The following is a 12,620-nucleotide window of genomic DNA, read 5'->3' as shown; positions in this document are numbered from 1 at the left end:
CAAAAATTAATTAGTTTTAATTATTTCTTTCCTAGGTCTTCAGTATTGCTCTTAGTAAATATTTGAGATCAACTGTATACAATAGAATAGTCAATTATACATAAAACATCATTTAAGAAAACTTATGATAAAATGTCACCTCAAGAAGCAATCAAGTATAAACTCATGATAGCATCCCATGTTTATTCAGGTCTAGATGCCTCATAGACTATTCTGAGTTTCTTAAATACCTAGGCTCTTACTAGAGCAAACACATAAGCAAGTGATAGTGTTAAATAGTTTAACATTTAAACAACAAGGAGAAAATAAAAATAAATCTTATGTTGAGACAAGGAGGGCACAGACTCCATTTTGACAATCTTAAGGTAACTGCTATTCACATCTTTATCTTTAGAAGTATGAATTGAGTTTTGAGCTACTTGTAATCTTGAATTAGTGCTTCATATCTTTTTATGACAAAAGTGTTATGAGTTTGTTATGAAAAATGTACTTTTTGCTAAGAATTCAATCATATGATAAGACCTCTTAGCAGAAATGATGTGCAATTTTATGCACCACACAAAATTAAACACATGCAGGTTTTGCATACAAATTCTATCTAGCTCTTCAAAAACATTTCTATACTCCTCAACTGTTTTAAATTACTAGCTCCTACTACTGCTACATAGTAGGAACCCTTTTATCACTATGAGCATCCCTTCTAGCATAACTGTACTGGGGAGTTCTCATTCTAAAGGAGCACCAGTACAATGCCAAGTGTCGCATTTCAGAAACTTTGTGAAACATTCAAAGGAAAATATGGTACCTTGGAATTGAACCTACTTTTAAAAGACGTCATCTGTTCAGAATGTACAAGAGATTTCTAAAACACCAGTATCACTGCCTTGGACAGGGGCAGTGCCACTATAGTTTTTCCTTCAATTAAGACAGAAGCACAGCTTCCTTTGAGTGAAGTGCCAAACCCAGCAGGATCACAACAAGCTGAGAACCAAAGGTTTGGAAATAAACCTCTCAGTCACACCAGGAATTAAATACAGGTGCTAATGCACCTTTGGAGATGACAACCACTTGGTAATCATGCTTGCTGCCCAACAACTACATGGCACACCACCAGCAGCCAGATATGTGTGGCATCAGGTTTATCTAAGATTTCAATACTGACACCAGCTTGAGAAGATTAGCAGTTGGCTACTTAAATTTATCAAAGGCCACCACCCACACTACTGTCACCTAAAATACCTGGGAATCTCTTCAAAATTCAAAGCCCAAAAACTTATTAGTATTTCAATCAGAACTTCAACATAGCAAACAACTATCTCCTCTACAAAACTGAAGATTTAAATTTGCTACTTAAAAAAATTCAAGTGGCTTTCTTCTTGCATACAAAATACTATGCTCAGAAACAATTACTATGCAATTTAAAATAATGGGATGAAAATATGATTAAAGACCTCCTTGAACAGGAGTTTCAGTGGTTATTGTATATGAACCCAATCTAGGAGATAAATGCTGTCTGCTCCAACAGCAAAAACCAAATCCTTTATTCTTACAGTGTCTATCATGAAAGTTACCATCAATTTCTGCCAACACAGTACAGCATGCCTCACCCAGACTTTCAAATATATATCTAATAAACCTCCCAAAAATCCCGAGTGCATTGACATTGCTCTCCACAGTGTGGTTGGCCTTCATGGCCTTTTGCAGGGCACCATGCTATAAATATAATGTGCAAAGATGCCAGGTTCAGAGATACCAGAGCAAACTTACTAAGCGGGCTATCATTAATCACAATCAAAAATGCTTTATAAAAAACTCTCCCCTGCAACAAAGGCATGGAGGTCAGACTGGCAGAGAGATAAAAAAAATAACTTGGAATAACAATGTAACTATGTTGCAGGCCCCTTCCCTCCCCCCCCCAACTCAGTACAGCACTACTATTGTTCTACATACAGTTTTGACGGAACCTACTGTCCTAGCTACCTCATATAACTATATAACTGTGCAGACAATCAGAAAACTGTGTGTGTATTTCTATCAAAATAGAAAAAGATCTTGCATGTAAACCTCAAATGATTTTATTCAAAGCTCTACTTGTTACATAACACCAAAGTTTGTGTTGCAAATGTGAAAAACGGGCACTGTCAAAGTTTATACCAGGCAAAATGCAATGACACTAGAAGCTGTCCCATTATTGTAGAAACGAAGCAATAAACTTCAGTTCATGTAAATTTTCATTATTCACCCACACCTAACTTAAAAGCGTTTTTTTCTTATAGATCAAGAAATAAGATCTACAAAAATAAGGAGAATAAGCATATTGATAGTTAACCTAAATTTACTTCAATGTCTCCAACTCCATCAGAATCTGGAAGAAGTTAAAGTGACAAATTAAAATGTAAAAAGATCCTAGATATCAGCAAACAATTTCTTTCAAATACAAACATTTTCATAACTCCTATTTGAATGTGAAGCAAGAAAGAAAATTCACAAGCATAGTCAACCTTATTTTTTGTTCCATTCACATGCATTTTGCCAAAAACTAGGGGGGAACAGTATTAAAACAAAACAAAACAAAAAAAAACATACAAAAAAAAACAAACCCAAAAAACCCACTTTTTTGGGGTTTTGTGAGACAGCTTTGAAGTATATAAAAATTTCAACCCCCTCCAAGACACACTGCACCCAATAATCCCAGAAGTAAGGAGTAAGACAGACACCTACATAAATGGCAGCCTGCTAGGCTTCCAACAAGTATATAATCAAAGGCTGATCCAACCTAACTCCAAACATTTCTATGTTCCAGAACAGCAGATAGAGAAAATAATGTAAATAGACCCTCATCTAGGAATTAGATGACAGTTTTTGCTAACTAACACTGCAGCCTCAAAACTTATTAGAAGGGATCCATGACAATGATTTAAGAGCTTTATGCCTAAACATCTATATGCTTTAGAAAGTCTATAACGGTTTTGCCAAGATTTTACCAGATTAAGGGTCCGCATACAGCTGAGAAATCCACTTTCAAAATGTTTAAAGAAATATTAATGCATCAAGAATACAGACAGCACTTCATTGAGACTTAGCAACTTATTTTCAGGCCACCACTGTATAAAACATTACTGGAAGACATGAAATCAACAAGATTTGAAACAACATTTCTTTAAATAAAATCTACAAATGCTCAAAATAATTATCTGGTTTGCTCCTAACTTGTTTATTGCAAGATCCATAACTCCAGTAATAGCAAGATTTGAAATTGCATTCCAATACGGCATTCACACTGTATTCTATTTTAGTATTACTACAACTTAACTGTTGCCTCCATGCTCTTCTCTACTCTTTGGACACTGGGCTGGTAGGTGTATTTGCCCACTACCATCTTGCATTCTTCACCAGGAAGTGCTAGGTAGAAAAGAACTCTTAGTCAAGCCAAGAGCCTACAAAATAGAAGAGCCTCAAGAAGCTGATGCTCCCTGGATTTGGAACGAAAAGAAAATCCCACCTGTAACTTGCAGTCGCAGCACACTCATTAACATAGGCTGTCTCTATCTCCTATTGTAGCAAAGAAGTCTTAAAAAGGTGAGTTTGGAATAGAGTTTAATGCCTACCAAGTGGACCTTGCAGGTGAACACAATCTCACATAATTCCTAATCCAATTCTGCAGTGAACTGTGACACAAACACAGAAACTGAAAGCATCCTATTCTGCATCCACTTTCCTCTCCACCTGCTACTCTGCATTTCCAGCACTCCATCTGCATTCAGCACATACCTCTGCTCCTCATCATGCTTTTAGTCAGGTTCTCATCAGACCATTATGAAATACCAGCTGAATTGACCACTCTAGCAGCAAACTAAGTCCAATCAGGACAGCCAATTTGACTACTCAACCAGCAAAAGAACTGAATTAAACATTAAAAGTGACAGGGAGAGGGGGCAAAGCCAGATGCTGCAAGAGCATTTTCCTTTTTAGCAAGACAGAGCATCTAGAATAGCTCTGCAGCTTGTAAAGCAACATATATTGCTTATTTCCAGCATTCCAATATGGATTTAGAGAGCAGGCAAGAACCCCCTGAGTTTTACTTGAAGTTATTAAAAACCCACAAAAATTCACTGTCCTCACAACTGTGATAAATAAAAACTTGTAGTTTGTTTCAAAGAACTACAACAGCTCTGTACACATAAAAAATCAAGTCATATGCAAAAAAATATTTTATCAACTTTGCAAAAGGAAGATGGGATTACAGGTAGCCATTTGATTGCAACAGTACTTTCAATTCAAGAAACAGGCCATATTAAATTCTAGACTTAATTATAAACCCGCATTACAGTTTCAACACAAATTTTAATCACAGTACATTGATTACTTCTATAAAAACAATCTGCTTAGAGCAATGATTGCAAAGACTCCCCATCCATTCTGGTTGTCTAGATATTGTTATATTTCACTAAAGATTTAATCAGGTACCTTTGCTAAGTATATTACTCACTACGTTTCTAAGCAGAAGTAATGAGGTCTCGTCCATTTCAGAAGTTGAAGCATAGTATATATGAATGGTGTTGATTCCTTTAAATAAGTTGCTTCACAAAAAGAATTTTCTAATTTCAGCATCGATTTTATAGGTACATACAATACTGAAGTTACATAAATTGGTAAATATAAACACCAAGTAGATGTAAACATACATCTATAACTCAACATAGCAACCTGATTATCAAGTATTTACCAAAATACATCAGAGGTGGTCTTATTTAAAGCTTCATTGACCCTTCCATTTCCAAAGCCAAAAAACCAATCTTCTTGCTTATCACACATTTAATAAGTCTCTTATTTAAAGAATTGATTTTTAACTGCTTTATGTCCATTAGCCCCACCTGTTGAGATCCTGAAACAATTATACCAATAGTAATATTTAAAAAATAACATAGAAATATATTTCAAATGAAGGAGTAGTCAATAACTGAACCAAAATGAAACTAAGTCAAAATCTAACCTCAACAGGTAACACACTTACAAATCCAGGATTGGTCCATATGGTATCTGTGACTGGAGGTGATACTTAGGTATACAAACTTTAAGCTATAGATAATTCCAGAGACCTTGAAGTTGGCTCCACAGCTTTGCAAACTCCAAGAGCAAAGTTGTGATGATGGGAAGCATCCAAGTCCCCAACTCTAATACTACTTACACCTGAACTGTAAAGGGACTATGAGCAATCACAAATATGAGTAACTAGTCTACAAAATCACTCCTTTACTTCCCATCCTTGCTAAGAAATCTTATTTTGTCTTGCCTACTCCTACTTAATGGTCAAGTAGAAGCAGGCCAAAGAGAACAAAATGTTTAACATTAAGAAGAGTTCAAATGTCTTGTTGCAGAAGCATACAGTCCTGGTACACAAAAGAGTCTCAGCAAAACCAGTTTATTTCTGTCCTAGTTTAATTTCAAAATCTTAGTTATCCTTCCACTCAGGAATGTCACCAAGTTAAGCCACTTAAATTGGATTTCTGAGAGTGAAAAGTTTTGAGTGAGAAAAATCCAAAGTTTTGATTTTTCCAGATACTATATGCTTCTATGTATTACCAGTTTCAATACTTTGTGGATAGAAAACATCTGGGTAAAGCCAACCAAGTTGCATTTACAGGATAATTTGTAATTTACACAAAGCCTGAGGACAGTGAGCAAACAAGGGGAATAAACAGAAAAGCAAACCTAGGTAAAAGCTGGACTAAAAGAATAAGAAGTTTTTATTAGTACAGGTTCTCCTATACATGTCTTGGGAAAAAAACTAAAACTTTTAATAGCTAATTATCAAGTCAATTAAGATCTTTATTTCAGTGTTTCCATGGCAAAAAACCTCATCCTCACACTTAACAGAGCATCTTAAATACCTGTTCTCTACATCCAGTTTTGCTGTACCATATTTGCCACATAGCATGTCACAGGAAACACTGCAGACATCCATCAGTTACATAGCAAAACTGACTTCAGAATTTTATGCCCTCTGAGCCAGAGTCATGGCTTGGTTTCAAATTATTTATTATTTTATTTTAGGATGTGCTGGCTACTGAATTATTCCCTCTCAGAGGCCCAAAACAACTCAAGGGTAAAATGTGGCAGCAAAAGAACAACCCACTTTGGCAATATGAGTATATAAATCACTGCAGACTAACTATAGCACAAAGCCCCGAGTTCAAGTTGTGCCAACACAACTATGCAGGGAGCTGTACTGTAAAGTCTGGTTCTGATGAGAGTTAAAAATAACCTTACAAAAGGAGGTTAGCTGAAATACACAACCACTTTGGTAATATAATCCACAGGACAGAATAAACTGTCATATATGACAATGATGATACAATAAACTCTGCTGCCAGAAAAAAAGTAGGAAGACACTAATTACAGCATAGTGTATTACAAAATTTATGAGTGGTCTTGAGGTACCACTGCTGCTAAGAGTGGACAGCTTACCAAAAAGTGCCTTACTAGAGCCTCCAATTCAGAAAGGGAAAAACAAAGAGAAACAGCAGTAGCTTTACATTGTTTTTGACTGAAAAACTGGAGAAAAACCATGTCTCAAGCTTAAAATATTAAAATAATCCTTAAAAAGATTTCTCCTAGAGAAGAAATACAATAATGTAACAGAAGACCTGAAATCACTAAAGATAACTTGTACTCAAGTCTACACACACATTAAAGACCAATGTTTAAACTTTTACACTAACATTCAAATAGATGGAGACAAGCATAAAAGAACTGACACTGCAATTGTACAAACACAACCATAACTAAATGTGCATGCTTTCTGCACATCCCCGAGTCTCCTTGCACAAATGCAAGGGGGATTATTGCACTATGAGAATCCAGTCACTCCACATAAATAACATCCTTACTGGAAGAGTCCAACACTACCATATTAAAATGCAACAGAGCTCCTAGTTCAGAACTCCTGCTAAATCTAAGGAGAGAGACAGGAATAGGGAGACAGGGGTGTCCACACTAACACAGACAAGACCAACAAGCAAAAAACCAAACCCAAACATTAAGCACTTATTTCAGGTATCACAAATCAGCTTTTAAATAAGAGGCAAACTTCATAAGCATCTGTAGATAGTTGTCTCTGAAGGCATGACAGGAAACAGTTTGTTAGAAATGTTTTAGACTAGGCTGACATAATTTACGATAATAAGGTCAACATCTCTGAAATGTGCAATACTTGTTTGTGAGACTAAGGCTTTTTTGAGAGCTCCCTTAAGTTCAGACTTCTAAAGTCTTTCTTGTCTGCAAGAGTGAAGAAAATAATATTTTGGAGGAAAGGCAAGAGAAGCAATGGTACAAACAGCATAAATGTATTTTTTCAGTCCAATGTGCAATGGGGCCTGAGATACTGCCAAGCACTGTAAGGATCATGCTGCTGAAAAAATGAGTATGCAGCAGGAGTCAGTTTGGCTGAGCAGACAGAAAGATGCAAGTCTGGAACAACAACAAAAAACACATAAAAAAGATGCCCAAGATTTGAAGAATTAGAAAAACAATTCAATAGAATTTTTCTAGTTACCATCTTAAGGAACAGGAAGCTGCAATGGAAAAGATTAAATGCAGCACTGCTTGAAGTTAAATGTCACTTATCTTTAAGAATATGACATGCACACATTCCAGTATGAATCACAAGGATCTATTCAGGAACAGAAAAGTGGTTCTGCTAGTCATGAGGACGAAGGTATCCACTGAACTTACATCTACAGTCGTGATTATGCAGCAAGGAGAGACACAATGGCTGCTGTCAAACACATGGCCTGTGACTTCCTGGATCCCAGGTCCCACTCCTAAAGAATGTCTAAGACATATCTATTGCCTTTTCCATCCCAGATAAGAAGAACCCTAACACTAAATTTGCTATATTAGGTGAAGGGTGTGATAATTCAAAAGACAAAGTGCTAATTCTATAAACTTATGGTGCCAATTTGAATGTATTCATAAAACCTGATGAGTTTAACCTCATACCAGAAGGACTTCTACTAAATAAGGTACTGCCTGTTCTCCTGCAGTTGCCATAAATTCAGTATTATGTGCTCTAGCTAATTCAATAGAAATGTGCTTGCAGATGCACACCTGACAGGGATTACATGTCTATTAATGCAGCCCACAGATCGGTCACTCAGAATCATCACCTCCCAACCTGAGCAGAATTACATTCTTTCTGCAAGCATCACTAGAATTTTTATTTATTGAATATTAAAAGTTATAATGAGGAACCATGGAAGATAAAGCCAACTTAGATCTACTACTTTCTCTGCCTGGAAGCCAACCAAAACATCAATGACTTTTCAAAAACTCTTACACTAAGTATATGAGTTTATCTCTTAAAGAAAAAAACAATAGAAAACACAAGAAAAGAAAATCTTACTTCAACTAGGACACAGAAGTTTAGGAACTGTCAAAATGTCACAAACTGCTTAACAAAAAGTATATCCTTTTGTATGTTGAACTTATAGTGTTGGCCAATTTACTATATTGCACTTATATTTTTGTTGAGTTCTCATGAAACTTAAGTATTTCTTTGTTACACGTTGATTGAAAATAGTATTAAAGCAAATAAGCTTGTTTATGTAATGGTTTTAAAATATAAAATAATCAAATTCCATGTATAAATAAGCATTTTCCATCTGGCTTACCAACTACAAGATCAAAATTCAGCTCAGTTCTAAGAACGATGGTTCTCAGAAATCCTCCAGGAAAGACTCTCCTGTTGCTGGGAGAGCACATTGAAATGCACAGAATTACAAGGGTAAAATAGCTACACATGGATAATGTTTAGAATCTATGCCTAATACTGGCATTCAAAATTTTATAAAGTGATGAACCAATTTACAGATATGACAAAAGAACTTAGATAATCCAGTTCAATGGTATTTTGCACAGATTTAATATTATCTGCTTATTCACAGACACAGGACAACAAAATATCAATCTAACATGGTTCAGTGAAACTGTTCACAGTGGTGGTTCAGGTACAGCAATATCACAACTCTCTCAATTAAATCCCTGCAATTTCCTGTTTTAGGAAAAAAAAATAGAAAAGCATATAGTGGAATAAATTAAATTTCCAATCTAGAAACACACTGATTTTATGAACACATCATCTCTCACTTAAGCATTGTAGCTCAAACTTCACTAGGCTTCTCTAATCACCATGTGAAAATGAAATTTTTATAAATGTTGGAATAAATCCAATTTATTGGGTCAATAATAATAATAGGTGTACAACTACATGACCTTTTTCTACATAAACAAGGTGTTTCAGATGCCACTTGCACATTGTATTTTCCTGGCAGCAGACCACAATTTGTACTTTTCCTTTTATTTCAGTGTCTTTTTAGCAGAACAAACCCATAAATAGATGTAGGAGTACAACCGAGTAGATGATAAACTATGACATGTGGGCTGAACAAGCAATTGGGAAAGTGAGTGGTGAGAAGAAAGTGACTCTAGTGGAAATAACTTTAAATAGTTTTGTCATCAGATAAAGCATTCACATCACATTCAAGACATCTGACAGACTTGCAAGGAAGAGGAAGGGGAAAAAAATTTTCAATTCAAAACTTGTAGAATACATATATGCATCCATGGGTGTATGCACAAAACCTCATCCAGAGTTCAGTAAACATTTAGGTAATCATTGTTTAAACAATCATGCCAACACTGGTCCCAGGAGAAGCCAGGCTGCCAGCCTTCACATCTTTTTTTAGTAGGGGAGGGGGAAATGCTAACCCAAGTGAGCTGCTGCTCACAACACCGTGAGAACCCACATGTATTTGACCATTTGTTTTGTTGTGGCCTCATGACAGCCCAGCAGAAAAGGCTTTGCAGCATTAGAAACAGAATTTACGAAATTGAAGCTCATAATACAGGACTTAGCACATAAGAGCATTAAAATAGTGACAAAATCTACTCTCAAGTTTAAAGCATCTTTAAACAGATGTCATCTGTATCCAGGAATTATGATGAAAAATAGGAAAACAAGTACGAAGCTACAGGCACTACAAGTTACATACAGAACAGCAAAACACTGAAAATTAATTTCAAACACCTTGTCAGAAGACACAAAGTGTTACCTTGCCACTTTTCTAAAAGGCATCTGCAGTATTGTTATTATCACATTCAGGAAAACCTTTCCATACAACAATTTGAGGATTACAAAGGTGTTCAGGACTAGGCACAGTACTAGCCCAAAACTCAACAGATTTAGGTTTCCACTTCCACTGCCTGGAAAACAAATAAAGCCTTTGTTTCTGGCTTATCTCACAAGTTAAATTTTAAATCTAAAAAAAAATTTTAGGATCTTTGTTTTTGGCATTCTAGGTTTGCTCCATTTCTTCATCTACAATACAAGTTGCTCAGTCTTTTGTCCCTTTCTGAAGCCATCTTAGAATTTAGCAACGGAAAGTTACTGAAGAGGTCTACTACGTCTGTAGTGAATTGTTTGAGCGCTGCAGGAGAGCAAAAATCAATGTTGAGGGGAGTGAGAAATTGTGCATCATTTAAAAAGTTTGCCCTTTGAATTTCACCTCTGAGAGGGAAGCTGCAACTCAACAGCTATTTCAATTCGCTATTAGAAGTATTCAGTGTGGTTAGCTATACAGAATATACTCCGAAACTTCCTATAACATTTATTCAATGCAAATCTTGCAGCATTCAGCTGTCCCCAACCTACAGTAGCTTCAATCCTAAACAAATGTATACTAATTAAAATCTTAACTTCCTTTTTTCTTGTAATTTTTAAAATAACCCTATCTTTAAGCACAAGGATATCTTAAAATAAAGTAAAAGAGCCAAGCTTCAAGTACTTATGAGCAAAATTGAAGAACATATGATGGCACGGTATAAGTCACACGTTATACATGTAGTAGCTCCATCAAGGTGCATTTCCCGTTGTAAGATCGCAGAAACATAAGTTCCACAAAATTAAAAAAAAAAAAATTAAGAAAAAAAAACACCAGAAAGTTAAACGGTGCTTTGCCTTTTGTTCTTTCGACACTTTTAGACACTTTAGTCTCGTAGCAACAGTTTAGGAGTTGCTCGGGTCTACAAGAAACATGAAGCGTAAATATCCCCCCCAACGTAACATTTCCTTCCTTTCGACAGGGGATCACAGGATCCAGGTCAAAAGTTTGAGGCGCTATCCCTCTCCTGTGAAGTCAGGGCCGGACAGCCCAGCCGTGCCGCTCCCCGGGGCGCTGCCCCGACTCCCTCAAGCAGCCGAGGCGCCCAGCTGCTCCAAGGGGCTGCCGTGCCTCCCGCGGCCCCAGAGCTCCTGAGGGGCCCCGAGGGCAGCACCGCCCCCCGCCCAGCCCGGCGGGGTCCTATAGAGCTATACCCCTCGGGAGGCGAGGGAGCTTCGGGGGGCGGCTGCCTCAAGAGGAGCCTCCCCTCACGGCATCCCTTACCTAAGAGGAGCAGCTTGACCTCCCTGGCCGCCTTCTCGCCGTCCTCCCGCAGGTTCCTGTCGATCATCTTGCTCCTCTCCACCGCCGCCTTGTCCTCGGCGCTCAGCGTGCAGCCCATCTTGGGAAGGGGCTGTTGGGCTCCGCCGGGAGAAGTGAAGCCGGGAGCGGCGGGGTTCGGCGCCGGGAGCGGCGGGGAAACGCTGAGGAGGGAGGGGGACCGAGCGCTCCCCGCTCGCTCTCTACTTCCCCCGCTCCCTCACCTGGGGCGCAGCGGCGTCGCGGATACCGCGCGCCGGGTTCGCCTCACGACCAAGAGGGGAGGCAGAGAGCGGGATGGGCGCAGGAGGCTCGGCCGGGGGAACGCGGAGCGGGCACCGCGGGGCTGCGGACGGGCGGACCGAGGCCTCGCACCGGGGCCGCCGCTCCCGCCGCCGGCCCTCAGGCTGCTGCGCGCGCGGCACCGCCCCCGCCCCGCCGGAGGCGCGCGACCGCGCGCGCACCGCCCACGCCGGGAGGGGAGAGAGGAGGAGCGCGAGCGCGGGCAGCGCGTGCACGGAGGGAAGAGCGGCGGGCGCGGCCGCGCGTGCGCACAGCGGCGGCGGAGCGTTTTGGGGCGGGGGGCGGGATGGGGCGAGTGCAGCGGGAGCGGAATGCGAGCGGGGCTGGGAATGGGAACGCAGCTGGAGCGGGATGCGAGCGGGGCTGGGAATGGGAACACAGCTGGAGCGGGATGCGAGCGGGGCTGGGAATGGGAACACAGCTGGAGCGGGATGCGAACGGAGCTGGGAATGGGAACACAGCGGGATGCGAACGGAGCTGGGGCTGGAAATGGGGGCACAGCTGGAGCGGAACGCGAACGGGGCGGGAGGGGTATTGCCCTTAAGGCCCCCGCCCACCAGCCCCGGGCACCTGCCGGGGCGGGGCTCGAATTTAAACTGCTCGCGCGCGGATGGGTCCATTACTTGGCGGGGCGGGGGGCGCCGGGCAGGGCTGTACCAATGGTGTACCCCGGGTGGGGGGGTGTAGGAGCCGAGCTCCTCGTCCCCCTGTCCCGCTGTTTCCGCTGCCCGGATCCAGGGAAGCATCTCGAGGTGCAGCCCCCGGCGCAGAGTGCTGGCGGTCGGCCCTCGGCAGCGGCAGTAGCAGGGCTGCCTCTTAGCCGAACTCATCAACCAG

General features: G+C 40.1%; 1 protein-coding gene across 1 annotated transcript in view; it reads right to left on the bottom strand.

Moving 5' to 3' along the window:
• Positions 1-12,015, bottom strand: part of GNAI1 (G protein subunit alpha i1) — a 31,865-nt gene extending 19,850 nt beyond the window's left edge. The window contains exon 1 of the mRNA XM_079303196.1: positions 11,445-12,015. Coding sequence (XP_079159322.1) covers positions 11,445-11,562 — 118 coding nt within the window. The 5' untranslated portion in view covers positions 11,563-12,015. The remainder of the gene's footprint in view (positions 1-11,444) is intronic.
• Between the last annotated feature and the right edge of the window lie 605 nt (positions 12,016-12,620).

This window comes from Erithacus rubecula, assembly GCF_903797595.1.
Source record: "Erithacus rubecula genome assembly, chromosome: 4".
Classification (NCBI taxonomy): domain Eukaryota; kingdom Metazoa; phylum Chordata; class Aves; order Passeriformes; family Muscicapidae; genus Erithacus; species Erithacus rubecula.
Note: the sequence above shows the minus strand (reverse complement) of the source record. Positions and strands in the feature narration are given on the sequence as shown.